The sequence below is a fragment of the Zophobas morio genome, unplaced genomic scaffold (assembly GCF_036711695.1).
Source record: "Zophobas morio isolate AGI-343-1 ecotype UQ-CSIRO unplaced genomic scaffold, CSIRO_AGI_Zmor_V1 ptg000005l, whole genome shotgun sequence".
In the NCBI taxonomy this organism is placed as follows: domain Eukaryota; kingdom Metazoa; phylum Arthropoda; class Insecta; order Coleoptera; family Tenebrionidae; genus Zophobas; species Zophobas morio.
This window is the reverse complement of record NW_026972110.1, coordinates 2,717,070-2,738,689: the sequence shown is the minus strand read 5'-3', so window position 1 is coordinate 2,738,689 and position 21,620 is coordinate 2,717,070. Positions and strand designations below refer to the sequence as shown.

The window sequence follows — 21,620 nt, the reverse complement described above, 5'->3', positions numbered from 1 at the left end:
TTGGACCTTATAAAGGAACCTACGCAAAAGAACTTGAACTTAAATATTTCATGAAAAATGTGATTCTAAATCTTATTGAATAAACATGCAACAAGAGAGGTGGGATTGTATATTGAAATTAAGTTGTCGTATTTATAAGTAATTTTTTACAAGAACCTTGACGACTAGTAAAGATAACACTTTCCACAGTAGCACAGAATAGGTTCGTTAGATAACAAAAACTGTTAAGAGTTATGCGACATACTCTTGAACACAGATAGAAAATTGTAGGAATTAGTTCGCAATCAGTGAGAAAGTATGTGAATAAGAAACAGAAACGCCAGATGTTATACTTCTTGTTTTCGTTAAAAAAAGAGTGAGAAAGCGAGCACGCAAAGATGACACTTTCTTCTTAAAAAAATATATTATAATTTGAATCGTCATTTGTGTTTTAGAAAAGTAATTATCACCTTTGCATTTGTTTTAAAGTGTATGATAGTGCTCAGAAACTTAAAAAAAAACAAAGTTAGTACGGTACTAACAAAAAAAGAATTTTTTAGTCAGACAAAATAAATCAAACATTACAATGTCGCGTTAATTATGTATTCTAAAATAAAATATTGCAAAAATTACTAATGCAGAATATATGCGTAACATACCAAGAGAACAGCGTGCACATAAACTAGTAAAAAATTGGTGTAAAGAGTCTAGATAGTACTTCTTACACTGTCTTAAATTTTACCAGCTTTTTTTACAAATCAAATATTTGACCGAGTCCATAGTTTTTTGCCCTATTCAGTTTATTTCGGTTTTTTTGTAACTACAGTAAAAGCATTCACTGAAGTTAATACATATGATAGATTGCGTATATTTTAAGACAAAACTAATGATTATTATTCTGTATTAATGTTATTACATAAAAAATTTTAATGTTTTACTAAAAATGTTAATTTAAAATAAAAATAAAAGTGTAAAATGTAGAAGTGAATTATTAAACTACATGCAAAAAGTAGCTTATTAAGCTTGTTTTTTTTAAGTGAACTTTTGTGCAGAGATCATGATTTTGTGAGAGATAAATATATAAATTTTGTTACTTACATATGCTGATAGCAACACTATTCTTTTTCGAGAATTTCTGGAAGCTTGTATAAGCCGTTTTTATTTATTTATTCCGAATGTAATTAATCATTTTAATTCTGTGGTAAATACATTAATTTTTGGGTTTCCGGAAAAATATCTATATTTGAAATAAATTACTTTTCTAATACATATACGAATTAAAATTGGATAACTTTGCTAACAGCAACAACAATATTTATTAGAGATTTAAATGCTCTAGTTAACTAACTGAAGTAATTTTGCAAACAACCAACCAGTTGAAATTTTGGAATAGGTTTAAATTTATTGCATGTGTATTTATTCATGTTAACCTGTCAAAAATTGAAGTTTTCCTGAAAATTTTATTCCTAAAACGCAAGAGACTTTACTTGCAACATAAAAAAAAATGTATATTGAAAGTCGTGAACCAAACAATGCAATAAATATATCTACTAACTCAGGTTATGTAGGTTCCACCATTCACTTTTAAGATGGTGTAACTATTATACAAAAAGTTGAAAATAAAATGAATCGTTGATTTTACTTATATAGATATAATTGTTAATAATGGTACCGCAAAATAAAATTCATAGCTTCAGGTTATTGTGCGTCAGCACATGTTTAGTTTTTCCCGACCACAATTACTATGGAAATTATTGTAAACAAGTCATTTTGAGAACTGTTTAATATACATGTACAACCTTTTTGGCGACTTACAGTTCATAGAATACGAAACTGCCAGTTTTTCGTTTTGATTTTACCGTTGTCTGGTATGTATTTGCTATTTATATAAGAAGAAAAAATAGGCAGAGGCCTTTTTGTCCTTGAAGCATCAAAAAAGAGAAACGCTATTTGCATTTGTGTAAAAAATAGCGGTAAATGGGACTTCTAAGATTCTTCGTATAAAATTATACACGTTTGTGTTCATGATTGTTAAGTGGTGAAGGCGGTCTAATATCCGAGTCTTCCAGATGAACAATGAATATGGAAAGATATGTAGTACACTAAACTAAGTATCTTACTAGGCATTAACTACCAATAATATACGATACTAAAAACAAAATTTTTAACCCCGCATGTGCAGATTTTTGGAAAAAATTTAACATCAACAAAATGTTGCAATTTATTTCAGAAACGATTGAATCACTTGCTCTAAAATTTGACACCTAGGTACTTTAAGAAAATTCGAATATGCGTGTGTAAAATAATATGCACCTACATGCATGGTTTATTATCCATCCATATTTTTTATAAAGATTTCAAGTCGAAGATTTTTATAAAGATGTATGAGATAAAAAAACCGTGATATACAAGGTGTTTCACACGAAATACCGACCCTTACAAACTTTAAATCCAACCAGCAGAACATATTTCACTTTTAATGAGATATATTTTGTTTAAAAATTGTAAACATAATATATACTATGATATTTTTGCTTGCAAAATGTATTTCTCATTTATAATTTATTTGTCATCGAACAACGAAAAAATGCGATTTCCAAACCGAAGAGCTCCATATGACACGATTTTTAAAAGAATCAAGACTGGCTTCGCGCCCTACTTCGAAGGACTGTAAAAATAGAAGAAAAGGTTTGTTAACAGTGTTAACACTATATTCATCATTCATCAAACAGCGTTGCTAAAAGGGATGGATATATAGCTAAATATTTCCAGAACGGTTTGTCAGAACTCATTGAAATTTGATATACAGGTAAAACTATTTAAACTCTATCCTCTAAAATGTTATTGAAATTTCCATCAACATTTGTTTTGGAGATACAAGGCCAACTTGAATTTTTAAATACCACGAAGGGTCAAATTTAATATTTTTGAACAAAGCATTTTTCTATATTCAGTGATGTAACATATGCCTTTTATTATTTGCACAAAAAAAAAAAATAATACAATTTGAAAATGTGAAATTAATTTTGGCCTAGGAAATGTTGTCTTTGTCTTCACCACCTGTACATTGATAGAAAAATTAAATAAAAGTTAATAATAATTGTAAAAATAACACATTTAACTGAAATAAGATACTTTTTAATAAAAAAAACCCTAAAGCTTATTATTTATTTTTTGTCAAGATCGATGATGCCTCTGAAAATGTATTTGTGTTGCATTTTCAATTTTGTAGACCTTGTATTAGGCAACGATTCTGAGAGCAAAGGGACAACTGTCTAAATTATTGAAATTATTTTTTTTGTATAGTTGATTAGTTTCTTTCCACAATGAAAAAAAAAACATGATTTGTTAATATAACTTATAACATTACATATTTTTAAAAATTCTTCTGAGTGTCATTACTTTACTGGCGGTTAATGATTGATTTTCAAATCATTTTAAAATTACGGTTTTTATTTGCAAGAAATGTGCAAATTGAAATTAAAATGAATCTATATAAGTGGTTCTAAAACAGTTTAGATTTCTCGTTTGATGGGTAATAGAATTTTCAGTTTAAAGATGTCGCAATTAAATCTGCCCAATATTGAAAACCAAACAAGAAATTATTGTTGTATTAAAATGTGTATAATCATTAAATCTGGAAACGACTTAACCAAATTCCAACAAAAATACACGACAAATAAATGACATAAACTTAAAGGCAATTTGCTTTAATATTTGATACGTTAAGAAAATTATCTGCATACGAATGTGAATTACAAGATTTAACAATTAAAAAGTAAATTAAATAAATTTTAATTTTACATCGTCTTAAAAATACTTAGTACGTGCAGCAACTGCCAGTATTTTAAATACATTTTTCACTTCACATATCCACAATTGAATTTACAATAATGTGTACATATTTGTTTTAAGAGTTATCAACAACAAATATGAAGAAATATTTCAACCTATATGAACAATCGGTACACGTCCCTTATTTTTTGACGAAATTTATTTGTTATTTATGTTGAAAACACTGTTTTATCCAACTGAGTGGAAACAGTAATGTTAATTTGACACTATGTTTGCAATTTATTCAAAAGTAAGTTCATGTAATGAAATTCAAATGTATAAAAAAAAAACATTTTCATAATGTAACACTTTTGAAGTTGAATTTTCAGGTCATTCACTTTTTCTGTTTTGCGGAAGTTTTTAAAAGTAATTTCTACTTTTAAAGTTGCCTTCACTTTGAAAATTAATTAAAAACTGTGAAAACATTAATAATTTCATTTATATTGTATTAACATCGTCTAATAAGTATTGATTAATAGGCAAACAGCTTTTACTGCAAAGATTGTTAATAAAAATGACAATATTTTTGTGTTTCAGCATTGTTAAACATATTAACCATTTTTTGCAGGCGAGTGGTTATGGCGGGTATGGGAGGGTAGCGTCTCCCCCAAAAAAGTTGGCAAAACAATAAATAGTTGGTAAATCATCCGATTGTCTATATTAAAAAAATATCTTTTACGGAAAAACAGTAATGTGGAAAATTTTTTATCATGAAAATTACAGCCCGATCAATAAATACTTTTTGAGTTGGCAGTGGAATTACCGAATTCTGGGAAATCTTTCTTGCGCTGCTATTGCTTAACCTGCTTCAAATGGCGCTATGTTACTTTTAAACGTTCAAAAAGTTAGGTTATATTAGTGTCAAATTTTAACAATAAACAAATTTTCATTCAATTTAAGTGTCACTATCGAGCTGGTCAATTTTGACAACAGGAAGTAAGGTGGGGTGACAGTTTTACCAATTTCAAGCAAAATGAGTTGATACCAACTGAAACAGTTACTGTTGATCATGGTGCATAAAATATACTTAAAATCAAGTTGTTAACTGAAGAATCAGAAACGCCAAGATTGAATATAGCTGCGACGAGAAAAGTTTCAGAAACTAAATATTGATACTAAGGAAGAAGAGACGATGATCAAATTGAAGCTGTTAAGAGATTTTATATTAATTTAAACGTAAACAAATCTAAAACGTCTGAACTCTAATTATAAAATTTATGTAAAATTAAATTACAAAGAGTTCATTTTAGATTTGTGTGTGTGTTTGTTGTGACACTTTCACGTTATGAATTACAAAACACCAGTTTAATTGTCAACGAGTGGAAAAAGTTGATTAATTCTATAGACAAAGGCGAAATGTTATATCAAATTCACATTGTGTCTGTCACTTGTGTCATACTGTTTTGACACTTAAATGTACACCAAATTTTGACAAATCAAGTGTAGCCATTGCGTGAATGCAGTTTGTCGCTGGTTTTACAGTGTTTTGAGACTTGAGAACCCTTTTTTTCCTTTTTAAAATATCTTTAAACTTGAAATCTTTATTCTAACTGCACAAAAAGACATGATGTTGGCATACTGTAATGAGATTTGGAAATACTGTATCACAACTGCAACAAAGGTAAGTCATTGAAAGACATAATGTGGTAGTTAAACTTTAAGCTCTTTTAAAAAATGCATGTTTCTTTTGCTAGTTTGTACTAACTGCAGATTTTTCGGTTGTCATGAATGAGAGAAGGGTTAGATCACTAAAGTTTATAGAGAATCAAATACATACTAAAATGGAATTTGATCGTTTAAAATACCTAATGTTTATTATCCGTCAAAAAAGATTTGAAAGATTTAATTAAACTTGACAAAGTCATTAATTCTTGAGCTATACTAAAACAACAATGTGTTAATATTTTTAAACAAAACTTGTGACAAACGTTAATTAAGTCATTAATGTAAACATCTTTAGGTAGCAAATATTTTTCATCGTATTGATTGGCATTTTTTTGTGCAAAATTAGCAAAACTGTTTGGATTACCCCCTCCCCACCTAAGCTGTTGCTACCAACACCTCTGGCTGTATCTCGAAATAAAATAACAAAACTTATGTCAGTAATATCACAAATGCACATACACCTTCATCCAATTACAACAAATCTGAAACAAAAACGAGTCATAAGATTCGACGAATGCTAAAGCTGCGATTTTACAGTAGCTATACTGTAAAAACGGTTTCAAGAAACGTGTTTGCTAGCAAATAGAAACGCTATATTCGTTGTGAATTTTCACCCATCAAGAGATGAATTCCACTACAAACTACATAAAAGTAACAAAACGTGTCTCTAAAAACGGAGTCGAATGGAACCCATAGTAATATATATCAAATCTGTTTCAGAGACTAGTACATATATTTTTTTTAATCTCGAGCAACGCTTGTTGATCTCGACATTTTGTTCGTTTGTCTCAGAGACTGCAGACCATGTGTTATTATATAGTATGTATCTACTGCCACCAACCAATTCCATCTAATTTTCTTGAAATTCTGAGAACGCAATTACATTATGATTAATATTATAGTGTACACTTTAAAATGAATATGGTTCCCATCTCCATAAATAAACCCATTAGAAATTTCACTCTGCAATGTATGCGAACTATGTGGAACTTCACGGGTGTGAACAACTTTATATCGGGTGACTCTTTAAATTTCTATCATAGCTAACTAAAGCAGAAATTTAAAAAAAATCCCACGGTACATTTTTGATTTTAGTGTTTGCAAAATTAAATTTTATTTTGAGATTGAAGAAAAGTGACACTTTCGTCCTTCGGAGTAAATAAAAAAAACTAGTGCATACCTAGTTTCGGTTCCGTGTGTCCAAAAAAGTAGATTTATGTAATAGTCGCATTTAAAAACATTGAAATTTTACTATAACATCAAATTATATTTTACAACTTGTTTCCAATTTTATTGATATACAAAAATTTTAGATATAAATTAATTACCTTTCTTGAAGTATTGTCGCAAGTTCCTTGCAAAAATCGCCTCCTTGTTTAACATATCTTCTGAGGTCTTCGAACCCATTTTGACCCTGAAATAAAATAGGTGAATAAAAAATATACATTAATATCTTAATTACAACAAACAATAAAAAGTTAATTTTTTGTGTTACTTAATTAGTGATTTAACTATTTTAATAATGTGTAGTAGGTAGGTACCTAATTATAATGATATTATGTCTGAAAGATTAATTTTTAATTTCATCAATAAAAAAAACTGTGCCATTAAACTACAAGGATGCAGAAACTTCAATATGTATTGTATTCGTGTGATGGTATTTGTTTTACTGTAAGCTATGAATGCACTCTTTATGAGAAAGTCAGACATCTATTAAATTCTACTTATACATATCTATCTCCATATAATTCCTCCCAGTTTAGTTCACAAAGTAAACTGGAAAATCCATATACAGCCATACAGCCGTGCAACTTATTTTTCTCACTGCCGAAAAAAATCATATTCTGTGCAGATGTAGTCGACCTTTTTGACAAGTTATCCAAATTAAATGCAGAGTCAGATGTTACTGTTCCATTTTTCAACATGTCCTATTTTTATACCTTCTTGTTAATTAAACGATGATGAATTCGACGTAATAAGTGTTCTATTTTTACTTATAGTCGAATTGTTGAACATAATTGTCTGATATTTAACAATTTAATAGTATTTTTTTGTAAATGAAATTATTTTCACAAACATGCTGTCCACATATGTAGTAAAACAATATGCACTGTGAAGAGATGAACAAGCTTTAAAATATGACGCGCATACAGAACAGATCCATTTCCTTTTTACATATACCTGCATATATGGACGCGAAAACTTGCCAGTGAAGAAAAGTGCATCCATGCGCTGGTAGTCATTGTTAATATTATTATTATTAAGTACAGTACTGTGGTTTATGTGTGAATGACCGGACACAGTCTTGGTATTTTAAATCTAGTTCCGCTATGCGGAAGTCCCTATGCATGACGTTTTGGTCTGTCGCAAAAATATTTGGTACGAAATTCATAACTTGAATTTTTTAAAATAATATAGATTAATTAACCGACACTAAGTTTTAACTTCTGGTAGCAGTATGTTAAAAACTTTATTAATGTGAAGTTCAGTTATTTATTTTAATTTTTTTATCAGAAATTTCTAAATGTTAGATACATACGAGTATATGATAAAAATGCAAAATTCTCGATCTGAATATTTAGTCGTGTAATGTACTATATTAAATTCATTTCTTAATCAGCCATCAAACGATATATTGTGTGAAATAATAGGTTTTCACTATTAAAAAGTAAGCAATTATTTCCTTGACGAGGTAAATTACTTCGAGCGTCACGATAACTGCATTGATTCCATTAATGACACAATACAATGATAATTAAAGGAGAAAGTTCCAGAGATACTATGTTACAAGGTTTAAGTAAAAAGAAATAGCGCTTGCAAATTCTAAATAAATAATCTTAAAAAATACTACAGCAGATGTATTACTATTATTACCATAAATAACTTCAAACAATGCACCGCAAAAGAAAAAACATTTAAAACTATAGATTTATGTGAGAGCTGCGATTTACATTGGCAACGTTTTGCTGTTTTCATCTGTTAACCTGATTTATCTATGTATTATCATCCACACATTGTAATAAGTAATACATACTTTCAAAACAAATAGAACAGAAAATTTATAACTCTTCTAAGCACTTGTAATGCTTAACTACTTACATAGATTTTTTGTAAAGAATGTAGTCACATAGGATATTTAAACAAAAATGTTAACCCATTAGTTGACATAATATGATATTAAATTTCGAAAAATCTAAAATTGTTAAAAAGTGTACTTAACCGATTATTCGTTTTGCTAGTTACATTCCAAATTTGTAAAGTTTTATGAGAATTGCACTTCGTTTCGAAGGTGCGTAAAAGACCTTCCTCGCTATGTACACAAGCAAGCAAATAATTATAACCGTTGAATGTCGGTTTTGTCACTAGTAATGAAGTTTTACGAGTCCTAATAAATAAAAATAATTTTTATTACTCTGGCAGGAAACAAGAGATGTAAAAAAGTAAGCCTCATAAAAAGTTGTATTTTGCTCAACAAATATTAACACGAAAAATTTATTTTTTTCATAGTTGTACAAATATCTGGGCAGAACTTCTAAAGGCGGTAAATCTATTAATAGACAATTAATGATTAAATATTCAAATAAAAATTACGACTTCATTTCCTCTGCTTCCATTTCAAGAAATATATGTGGCTGATGGATAGTCTAAAAGATAAGAGTCCAATTATTTTTAAAAATAAATTTGCAAAAAAAGCTGTTCCTCTTTCAAGGACCTACCGAGTGAATATAGGCATAACACGAACGTGTAAGTACTAATATAATAATAATAATAATAATTAATTCACTCTCGAAATAGTAGAGTCGCGATGGTTCTTTCAGCCACGCTTCGAACCTAATTGGTAACAGCAAGTAGATATAAAAAATAATAAATTTTAATTTGAAATTGTCATATCAACTTAATAATGATACTGACTGCTAAAACGACGGTTTCCAAGATTCACGGTTTTTATTAAGATTTATAAACGACGATTCCAGATCTGTGTGTATTGTAAGATTTTATACACATTGTGTAAAAATTATATCTAATATACAGGTAGATGTCCCAGCTAAAACTCTGTGACCTTTTATCCTGAGAAATAGAAATACTGAAATTCTGAAAACGCCATTGTTTCTAACTTGAAGGCGAAACCTTTAGTTAGTACATTGCAAATAACTATGGCATCGGCGTCGGGATGCAAACCTGTATTTTTGATATTTCTTTTAGCGGATTTTGATAGACCGTTAAATTATGATTACAACGATATAAGACACTTATAATCAACGATGTTTTTTTCAACAATAGTTATTTTACCATATGTTCGCACTGTCGTAAAATAGTGGTAGTTCTTTATTTCACTCAATTTTAATTTTTTTATGCTATAAATTGTATTTTTTTCAGCAAGTGAAAATGAAATATGCAAATATTAAAGTATCTTATATCATTGTAATCGTAATTTAAAGGTCTATCAAAATTCGTTAAAAAAATATAAGTTTACGTCGCGACGCCGACGCAATTTATGCGTCATATTTATTTTCAGTGTACTACATTAAGCTTCCCCCGCCAAGCTAAAAACAACGGCGTTTACAGAATTTCAATATCTGTATCAGTTCTTAAAATGTTAGGCCTCGGAATTTTAACTGGTCACCTGAATATTATTTTGGCCACAGAATAAATAATTTGCGACACAGTGGACATGTATTTACTATCTATATATGTAAAATTTATGTATATTAATGTAGTGTACAATATAACAAGTGATCAGATTCGTTTTGACAATACTTGTTGTGTACATGTTCACTAAATAAGTTGCAATGCAATGGGTAATGGACAAAAAATATCGTGAAATATAGAGGAATACTTACTAAGTACATATATATTTTGTATAATGTTGCAGTATTTTGTCAGCTTTTTAATTTTAAAAGCTATTATTGTCACGCTTAATTTGAGGTCATAAATAAAAAGTTATTACAATTAAATGCCGACACTTCAATAGTATAATTTTTTAGGGTTATATTATCACCAACGCTTTCTGATTACATTTTTCTATCCTATCCGATATACCAAAAACTCTACGAAGAGGCTGTAACACTATTTACGTGATCATTCAGTTGTATGCATTTTATCAGAATTGTGATCGATGAGATTATGATTATAAAACTATATATTTTTATAATGCGATTTATACAGGTTGAATGTATGGCACATGGAAAAATAGCTTTGAAGAAATATTCATTTTTTGTGATATTCAAATTTACTGTTGCCAGTGTTGTCTGGTGAATATAATGAATCAGAAAAAAATTGCTCTGTGTTATCTAGTAAAGATATAAAATGTATTTCGTATTAATATTATTATTATTGTTATTAAAGGATTTTCAGGCTTCACTTAAAAATGTTCCAGGTGTGTGTTTAGTGTGCTAGCAACAAATATAATGCTACTGTAGATAGTGTCTTACGCCTAGATCAATATTTGTGATCTCACCAATGAAATAACGTTTCCAACAAATTTTAGTAAAATGTAAAATATTCAAAGGTCTAAACTCGTAAAAATTTTATAGCCAGTGTGACTAAGGTTGTTACAATCGATAATAAAACTAAATAAAATAATTTTCATGGGATGATTAAGGAGCAAGAACCTCTCACCTTTGATTTAACCTCTTACATTATACTCAAGCCGACAATTATTGTTCTCCTGCTCCACTTAATTCAATTTAAAAAATACTTCAGACAATAAGGAAACAGAGTGTTCGCACGATTTTAGATCAGAATTTTTTTAAATTAGTGAAACTGTGCAGTTCTCACCTCTGGTACCAACTTGCTTCGACGAAATGCAGATCTGATTGAAGAAAAGTCAAACTCTGGTTTTTCGTCTACACTTTCAAATTTGTCTACGATTTTGCTGCTCGTAGCGTCGTTGTTAGAATTGTCGTTGCTATTAAAATTAAACTTGTACTCGATATCCTTTGGCGTAATAGGCATTCTTGCAAAAAATGCATCATTTTTTACAATTTGACTCGAATTCTCACTGTCAAAACTCTCTTGATTTCTTTTAAATAACCTTGTGGTACTTCGAAACGCACTTTTACACTTATCTTTAGAATGTTTGTAAACTTCTTCAAAATTGATCACAACTTTTTCTTTATCACTATAGGCACCTACTCGCTGTTGAGCAGCATGTTCTATCATCATATTATTCAATTTAAGCCTAAAATTGTTCCAGGTGTCAACAGCCTTTTTCGGTTTTTTCAGAAACGTTGGTCTTCGAATCTTCAGAGGTAGTTTACTTCGCGTTTTACAGTAATCCATGTTCTCTGAACTTTGACCTTTCGAAAGTTCTACACTTTTTTGATTTTGTGCTAAAACTTGACTACACGACATATGTTCAATACTAGAATGATCAGAAGTGTAAGCTTGAAACTCTTCTAACTTAAAATCATTCAGGGATTGAGAAAGTCTGCACTTGGCAAGTCGTCGAGGGATCTTGTACAGACCGTCGTCATCGTTTTCACTTTTATCCCGAATCACTAGATTAGGGTCACTTCCACACTTGATTATTCCTACTACAGGCAAAATTTCAATACTTTCACTTTTCACGGGGGATTGTTCCTCAGTGATTTCTCTCTCAGGGGTAGCTAACTTAAATGTAACTTCACTCCTTTGTGTCATATTGTTGTCAGTTTGATCGTTTTCGTATGTGTTTTCTTCGTTTTTTTCGCATTTCTTACAATCACGTTTGGAAAAAAAGGAAAAACTAATTTTGGGCACATCGTATTGGTATGTGCTGGGTTTATTTTTGCTGGTAGATTCTTCCATTTTATCACTCACTACCACATCGGCGTAAAGTTCGGTATCAAGGAAATCGTCTTCGCTCGTGTATAAATTGGTGTCAACGTTACTTCGATCGGAGGTTCTGGCGTCTTCGAATTTTTCATCTTCGCTATCACTGTTGTCACTATTCACATAAACACTATTTGGCAAGCTCCTGCTTTTGTTGTACTCTTTTTGGGCCAGCTCCAAGTCATATGAACCCGAATTTCTGCTACTACTTTTAATATCGTCTGCAATTTTATTTGGAACTTTTTTTAGGATCGAAGTGTTGATACTCGGAACGGTAATTCTCCACTGTTGCTTGGAAATTTTATTACAGAGTTTTTTCATTTTGTTAACACAATTTATAATCACAATCGTTTTATGTACCGTGAACGAGTAGTTACTCCTCTACTGACGTTTATTTGTGAAAAAAAGTAGAAAATACAGCATAATAAACATTAATTAGTTTGTGTACGTACGTACATACGTGTAGTACTGCGGTCAGATAAAGATGAAATATGTTGACGTTGTTGAAACTGTTAAGCAAAGGTAAATTATTAGGAAGGTCGCATTATTGTGTTTCGATGTCATATGATAGTGACATTGTAAAGCACTACGGTCACAGCACCATGATAATAGAAAATTTTAAAAGCATTACAGCACTTTTTTGTTTTCCGAATTTTAATTAGACTTTCTGCACTTTCATTTTCCGCAATTCGACTAGACCGATTACCCGATTTGACTGCTACAGGGCCAACGCAGTGCAAGACCTAACTATATAAAGTCTGCGGTGCTATAATTAACACATGTGTGTGTGTAGATTCTACGGCCTTCCTCCACTAAGAACAGATATACATTGATGCCCATTGAACCACGTGCGAACCACTCTTGCAGTGAATAAACACCACTTGTTGCACAGTTAAATTTAATTGTTTGATTACATTATTGCCTAAGTGTAAAACTTGTAATATTTAGAGGTGTGAAGTCTAACAGGTGCAGAAACTTACTAGAAACTTAAATCTAAACGACGCTGATTTTTTTCTTTATGTATGTACGTTAGTTACACATTGCTATGTGCTTAAGTGATTACTGTTAACAATTTTAACAAATATTTTGATAAGAAAAAAAATGACAAAAGATGAATCAGCAACAATTTTAGTTGTTAACCCATAATTAGCGATTTATTAGCCACCCAGGTGGTTCATGTACTACATTCCTGACTTTATAGTAATTGCTGCGTATTATTCGAACAAATATGAATGCAATTTGTTATGTTTCTTTTTTGAGAGGAGGAGAACCAACACTAGGAACATATGACTTATGTAAATTGTTTATTGTAGATCAGGTGTAAAAAATAAAGTAAACGATTTTCTAACATAATATAATGAATAATGACATATTGTAATTTTTATTCGACACAACATTCCATTTATTACTTTTAAGTACAGATTAAATATTTTCCGCTAATATTGTTAAAGTTATGACCTTACCGACATTTTTTTATCACAAATTTTAACTACTAAGTGTTTAGTACATGCATGTATAATTATAATGTAAGCTTTAGAAGGGGATTAAAACTGCATACTTTCGGACAGAGGTAAGGAGAACGAAAGCTGGAAAAAAGAATCAAATTTGCAGAGAAAAAAAAGGGGTAAACTATAAAACTGGCATCAAACAGTTATCCTTAGTTTTTAAAGCGTAGTGTATTTAAAAAGAACTTAGGGCACTTTCTAAAAATTCAATTTGTATTTTTTTGTCTCGATTTCCGTGCGATATTTCGAAGACAAAACTATTACGGTTACGCAGATGGTAATGTTTATTTGAGATTTATTGATATACTTCATATTTATTATTTATTTTATTATCTTTTCATATGACGTAAATTAATTACTAACTTCATACCACAAATTTAAAACTATCGTAACTATTTCTTGTACTTATATTTTTTAAATTGCAGAATAGTGTGGTCTGTATAATTGTACCAAAACAACGATTAGTATGGAAGTATTTGCTTACTTGTGGCTTTATCAGGACTGCAAAATAAATTGTAGAAACTTTGATGCTTTGTCCTCAACTCTTCTCCAGAGAATACCAGTTTGCAACTGTTACGATCATACACTGAACATTAAAAATTAACCGAGGATATTCATACAACCATTTTTAACAAAAATTCGGGTTATATATTGGAGTAATATTTTATGTTAACCATTTTTTTTTTAATTTTAAACAAGATTCAAACCTTTTTAAAACATCGTGTTTTATAATTATACTTAAAAGATGAGTAACAGGATATAAAACAGTTCAGGAAAACGCAAGAAATAATCACTGACGCAAATCATATCAAGTTTCCTCCAGCGATCGTTCATAACATGAGACAACATGTGTTGAGCCATACTAATCAAGAAACACATTTATATTCTTTTGTTGTTATTCAGTGACTGACTACACTTTATTTAGTGTAATTACATTACAACCAAAATTAATTTTTCATTATAAAATATATGTACATATATAGGAAATATAACATAAAAGCAAATAAACCACACAAACAAATGTACATTCTAATGTCCTTAGCACTAGTAGTAGTAGTAATAGTCGTCTGAACCTGGGCTTTTATAATTTCTAATATGTAGAAATCGGCTAATTGGCAATGCCGAATAAATCATACGAGTTGACCAAGTTCTGCAGTTTCTCTAATGAAGAAATGAGTGTCTAGTTGGTCGTAATTTTGCTCTAATTAATTTTTATAAATTGTATTTTAACCGTTTTAAACTTTAATAAACGTATATGAGTTATTAAAAAAAAAATTTTATATTTAATTTAAGCTTTTTTTTTTTATTGTCAAACTGAGCCCACACAGTTACTTTCAATACAGGAAAATTTTAAACATTCAAATTTAACTTCATGGATTCATTCGACCTTCCGACGTTTCTTTAGTTATTTGAATTATGAGAAGAATTTCTGCTTCCGACAATGTTCGTGTATTGTTGAAATAATGGTAAGTAACCTTTTAAAGTGCAACCTTCTCGTCATCACGTAATTATTGCGGGATCTGCTATAATTGTATTGCGGTTACGCCTCATTCAGACTCCCAACTGTTCGCAACACTGCGAAAAGTAGTGGTACCATAAAAGTTAAGTTATTTTTTCAAATCGTCATATACGAAAAAATGTACCAAAGACCTAAAGTTTGACATTGCTGTTTTTGTTAAGTAATATAGATAATAGTTTTTAACTGCTTGTTTTATACGAATAGTTGATTGTACATAATGGAAGTGAGTGTAGGTCTGTCTAGATAATACACAAAATCTTGTTTTCATTGAGATTTATATTCCTGTATAAAGTAATTCTTATGAAATTAAGGCACCTGTTATAGTTTCTCAATCTGGTTTTTCAATGTCGACTTACTAATAATTGACTCCATTATATAAAAAATTGCTTTTTACACACACCGCTTGCTTAACATTGATGGAAACGGAACTCACTTTGCCTGGTCATGTATTTATTATTTATAAAAGTGAGTCGGCATTCTAAAATTGACATCACAATAATTAAGAGATGAATTTTTGTTTACATAAGTCAGAGACAACTAAAACGTTAGTGTAACTACAAACTGGTGTTATGATTATGAAATATTGTTATGTATGTATTTTAGCATAATAACAATTATTATTTTGTTGCATAACGTTAACAATCACTTATCATGTTTTGATTAACACTACAACCATGCAGGGCAGAACTATGTGTTCTTGTTGTTCACCGCTTTATTACTCCTACGATTTATTTGTGGCTTTTTTGCTTAACAAGTGTGTTAAAACGATACTTTGTACCACTCTTTCAGCAGGTTTTTAACGAATAGCAACATATAATGATAAATAAGAGAAAATGAGTTACTTACTATGAAACATCTGAATAGGTTGATTTTTTTTGAGTACACTGAAATATGTTTTTGATATAAGAATCCATTAATTTTATATTTAAGATAATTTCCGAAACCACTTGACTGATTTTTTGAAATTTTAATGTATTTTAGGAATATAGTGTAGATGCTAAAACGCTATCCAAAATTGTGTGATAATTCTCACCAACAATTTGAAGATGTGCCTCAAAATTTTGCCAAGTAAAAATAAAATAACATATCTTGATATGTACCTGTAGCCTGTAGCCTATGAATTCACCATTACTTTTTTTTGGATCACCAGATTTTTGAGAAACAAATTCTAAATTGCAAAATTGGATGCTCTGAAATCTTAAAAACATTTTAAGGTTATCATACGCATTACAAATTGCTAATCCAAATGTATCACTTTTCCCCCTCCAAAAACTTGATGTCAACCCAAAATTTTGATGTATAAATCCTGTCTATTATATTATGATTCTCCACGTGTAGTTTATCAGTACATACATTAATATTTTTCAAAATTGTTTATACATGACTCAAAAAAATTAATCAATACAGCAATTATTTTATCAATTTAATAAAAAATAAATTACCTCATTTTCCTCAATTTTGGGAATGCAGTACTGAAATTATTACTATTACCCTGTAGCTGTCCAAACTAATGTTTCTTGCTAAAAACTTGATGATGTCATCACAAAACTTGAAAAGTAATCATAGCATGTTTCTTTGCCTCTAGTTTACCAATCTATGTCTGTTTTGATTTTAGCTTATAGAGATTATCATACAAAAATAAAATTCACAAAATCAAATTTTATCATTTTTGATTGTACTTCAGTGACCACGGAAGTACTGTCTAAATAATTTTAGACTAATTTTTACAACTTTTACAATTATTTTAGAAAGCCGAGCAAGATGTGATATCATCGCTGAGTTGTACATATGTATTAAACATGCCAAAATAATATTTGACAACAACCGATCTAGTAGTTTCGGAGATTATCTGTCTAACAAAAACCAACACAGACGGCGGACAGATCGACAAACAAACAGACGGAAACGGGCGACCCATTTTTTCGTACTCTAGGGGTCATAAAACATCGAAAAAATTTGAAAGCAGCCAGTCGCCCGATGGACTCGATTACAATACTTCTTTAGCTTACACTCGGGAACTAAAAATCAATTTTATTCGAAAAAGAAGAAAGAACATGGTTACCAAAAGATGAGAGTACTCTATATGAAAGCGGCATTTTCTGTGCCCAAAAAATTTTGAGAAGAAAGTACAAAAAGTGATAAACGAAAGATTTATAAAGCCACACTGACCGAAAACCATATGCGATGAAATTTATTCCTCTGGTTCTCTTTTTCCTTCTCTAATTTATATTTCAAATTCGAGTTCTATACACATCGAGTAATTAGCAATTGTTTTTTTATCTTAGAAAACCTGTTTTTCTATGCAGCAAAAGAATTTCGAAAGAAAACTAGAAATCAAACTGGTATAATAAAAGATTTAAGTCACATTTTGTTCTCAAACCGTATGCTAAATAATTATTTCTTATAGTTTTCTTTTTCTTCTCGTAAATTTTATTTTAAATTCTAGAGCCATATATGTAAGATTAATTATCAAAAATTATTCAGCAGTTAATTTATGTCGGAAAACCTATTTTATTCGACGATAAAATTAGTATCCAGTCTGTCCCATTTATAACTTTAAAATAAAGGAATTTTATGTATGTTATTGCAAATTATTATTACATCTTATGAGTCATTCGAAAACAATTTTTATAGCTGTTTACAAATTTTAAATTGTTACCGCTTTTGTTTATAGTTTTTTCTTATGAAAAATTAGACACTGACACACTTTACACGAGAAAATCCTTTAATATTCTAGTCAGTTTTTGTGCATCAATAATGCAGCATGTAAATAAAAATATTGTAGTAAATTGCTATCAATTATAAATAATGATTAATGAGCGAACGCTGAACTCTCGTAAAATAAGATACCTTTCTGAAAAAGTTACGTACATCTAAGTAAATATCTATATGTTGTTACAGGAAAAAGTTGTTATTAAATTTATCGGGATAGTGGGTCAGCTAATAATTTGCAGTTTGTAGACCTTGTTCATTGTAGAAGAAGTTATTTTAATTAAAACATTCAAGTGAAACAAACAGGGTCACGGTTGGATATCTTTAGAATCCGATAAATTATCTAATGATTTATCAAATTACAGCAACTTCCAGTTTCTCCTTTCTTCTGCACTACTTTAATATACCCGTATGTGTTAAAAAATGACTGAAAACGAACAGAAACGGATTCATTTTGACTAGGTACAGAATAACTTAATGCTTGACGATTTATTCGCGCGAAATTCAGCACCAGGTAAAGACAGGTTTCAGTTTTAGACAGCTTATTAACTTCTTAATAAAATTTCAACTAGAACATACTGTTTTTATCATACCGGAAACTCCGCGCCAACTGTTCTTGTTTTGTATAGCACAATCAAGTATGTATGAAAGCATCATGATTAAAATATTTATATTTATTGCATTATTTCGTCGTGTTAAGACAACTGTGCCGTTTAGAGTCAGATGTTTGTGAATCTATTGCACATTTTATTTCTGATAAACAAAATTTGTTAAATGTTATACGATTTTTCATACAAGCTATAAAATATTATGAATAAATCGCCTTTTTTATTTATATTTGTTCAGGTGATCAATTTTTTTTAAGTTTACTCTTGATATGCATAGCTAAATGGGCACCAATACATTTTTCCGGAAAACATACCTTCGAATGTCAATATTTATCAAGAAGATATTTATTGCCTTCAGTTTTTCAACTGTACTGAAAATGGCTTGCGTGAAAAAGAGCAGATAGTTATGATGAGACAGCACAAACAAACATATAACAATAACGCTTTGTTTTATAAAATGTTTATAACGTCAAAGTCGTAAATGTACTAAAGCTTTTTCGTACTTTGTTCTTTAAAATGTGAAAATGTCATCTCAAAAAGTTATTAAACGGTTTTTTGTCAAAAAAGAGGGCATGAAATGTGTGTAAGTTCTGTTGAAGGGCGTACAAGAAATTCCGCATAAATAACTTCACAGTTTTTAAATGCGACTACTAATGCAGTTTAAAAAGGGAACTCTAGTTTCCAGCATCCAAAGTGGAGACGATCTTTCTCAATAAGTTACGTCATCACCCCATGTCCAGTCTTGACCTGGAATCCTGAAATAATTATCGTCGAATCTTCAACTTTCATCGATTATGTTGGAAATTATTCTTCGTCTTCGTTGTTTTAGCTGTTTGGATGTATTTACGTAACAATATATATCTTCCTTCAGCGATCTTAATTGGAGCTGTTACAGACCGTACAGAAATGGTAAGCGAAGAAAGTTAATTAATTTTTATACAGCAAAATGTGGAAAATACCTGCATTCGGTTTCGACAGCGTGCCACCGTATTTGAGGATTACACATCACACATAACTTAAAAATTTGGTATTATATATTAGTACACAATATTTCATAAAGTTTTTAAATAAATTAGCGCACAATGTTCGTGACATCGCAGCGGTGCGAAGAAAGTTTATTTTAAATTTTTATAAACAATATAATGATTAAATTAAGCCGTTTTTGCTGTTGTCGCTTATTTCATCCTTTTATTCAAAAACGTTCTAATACAAAATAAAAATCTGTAAAGGGGTACGTGTAAATAAAGGAGGTGCCACTGGTTTTTTTTATATTATTAAGACCCACCACTGACCCGGAAATGACCGGCATTCAGGCAAGAAAGAATTCTATCATTACGGGTACTAAGACCAAGTAATGGTATATATATATATATAATTGTTATCATTATTATTAAACAAAAATCTAAAATTATTAAATGTTTTACTGGCATTTCTATTCGGTAAATATGTTTCTACATTCCTGTAATTCAAAATTCTTCATAAAGGTTGTAACAAATTAAAATGTGTATCAAATTAAAAAAAGTGTAATTAATATTTTATCTAAATGTCCAACAGGGCATGAGAGATATGCGACACTTTTCAATTCTTGTAGACTTTCAGGTGGATTTTACTAGGTCAATCAAATGTGAATTTTTAATCAAATTATAAATAAAATGCTAACTTGCAAACTAAAATTATGAGGGTTCAAAATAGTATATGCAATGTAAATGCAATATAAATTTTTCAATAGTTTAGATATTTTTTATGGTTATTTAATGCCCTGCCTATTTTTAGTTAGTTTTAAAGTGTTTGTTAAATTTTAATTCGTTCGGATATTAATAGCATGGTAATTAGAAGATGTAACATTCAAAATTTGTAGAAAATATTACCACTTCATTTTAATAAATGTTCATATTTTGCGTTCTAGAAAGACATTTCAAACACAAAGTACACCATATCCACATATTTTAACTGTAATTTTAATTACTGTTATCACCTAAATAAGCTGGCACTTGGCCGACGCGACGAGAATAGGAAAAACTTTAATGTACCTAATGTATTTAAATGAAACATATACTCGTGCGGTTTAAAAGTATTGTTCTGATATAAAGTATGAGTCACAGCACTCACAGCCTACTTCGATTTCATATTTCGTTTACTTAGTTGTACAGTACACTACAAAAGTCGTGTCGTCTTGTCTAAAACATAGTCTTTGTTTTAAAATATTAAAAATTAAAATTAATTAATATGATATGAGGCTTACTGTACCAGATTTCATTTGATCACTCATATTCGTTAAAAAGAAAAAATTAAACGAGAAAGGGGGTCATTTTTGACAGTTTTAATTAAAAAATTGATAACTAATAATAATTAAATAAACAAATAAAATAGTGTGAGATATTGCACTTTTACAAAAACCTTAGCCTTTGGGGGATAACAAAAGAAATAAACTGAATGAATTTTCAACATTACGACACAGGACTTCCCTTTTATTCTAGAAATCTTATGCATAATCATTCTTCACGGGAACACTCGGACACAAAAACTGTTAATGAACAGCAAACTATTTCACACTTTTACAATGAACCACTGCTACTACATGTCAATTAATTAAGTAACGATAATGAATTTTATCTTGTCTTCGTCGGGCATCAACGGAAACTCTCTTTTAAAGGGTAAACGACAGTTCGTTACAGTCGAGGTCTGTCCAATGTTGTCATTTCCTTATAACATTGCAATTAAAAAAAGTAATTATAACCATCACATTTCAATTTCACAAGTTAAGCAAGCAATAAAATGAATAATTGCGTTACACCAAAAACAACTAAATGCACAAAGTTGTTAAAAAATTAATTACCCACTTTAAAATGGCCAAGTATGTTGGTGCTTCCACATTACGAATGTCAGGGACATCGCGAAACTTTCACAAAATGTTCATCAGAAACAGTTCAATAACAACTGAAAAATAAAAATTAAACAGCAGAAAATTAAACAAGAAACAACATT

The 21,620-nt window shown here is 29.9% G+C and overlaps 1 protein-coding gene across 2 annotated transcripts in view; it reads right to left on the bottom strand.

Moving 5' to 3' along the window:
• LOC135121550 (nostrin) overlaps window positions 1-21,620 on the bottom strand; it is a 47,506-nt gene that overhangs the window by 2,632 nt on the left and 23,254 nt on the right. Inside the window, exons 1-2 of one of the 2 annotated variants that reach the window (XM_064045855.1) lie at window positions 11,257-13,262; window positions 6,807-6,892 (exon numbers count right to left, since the gene is read on the bottom strand). In XM_064045855.1, the coding sequence (XP_063901925.1) occupies window positions 6,807-6,892; window positions 11,257-12,612 (1,442 nt within the window). In that variant the 5' untranslated portion in view covers window positions 12,613-13,262. Of the gene's footprint in view, window positions 1-6,806; window positions 6,893-11,256; window positions 13,263-21,620 lie in introns of those variants that run through there. The other variant, XM_064045861.1, reaches the window with a different exon arrangement.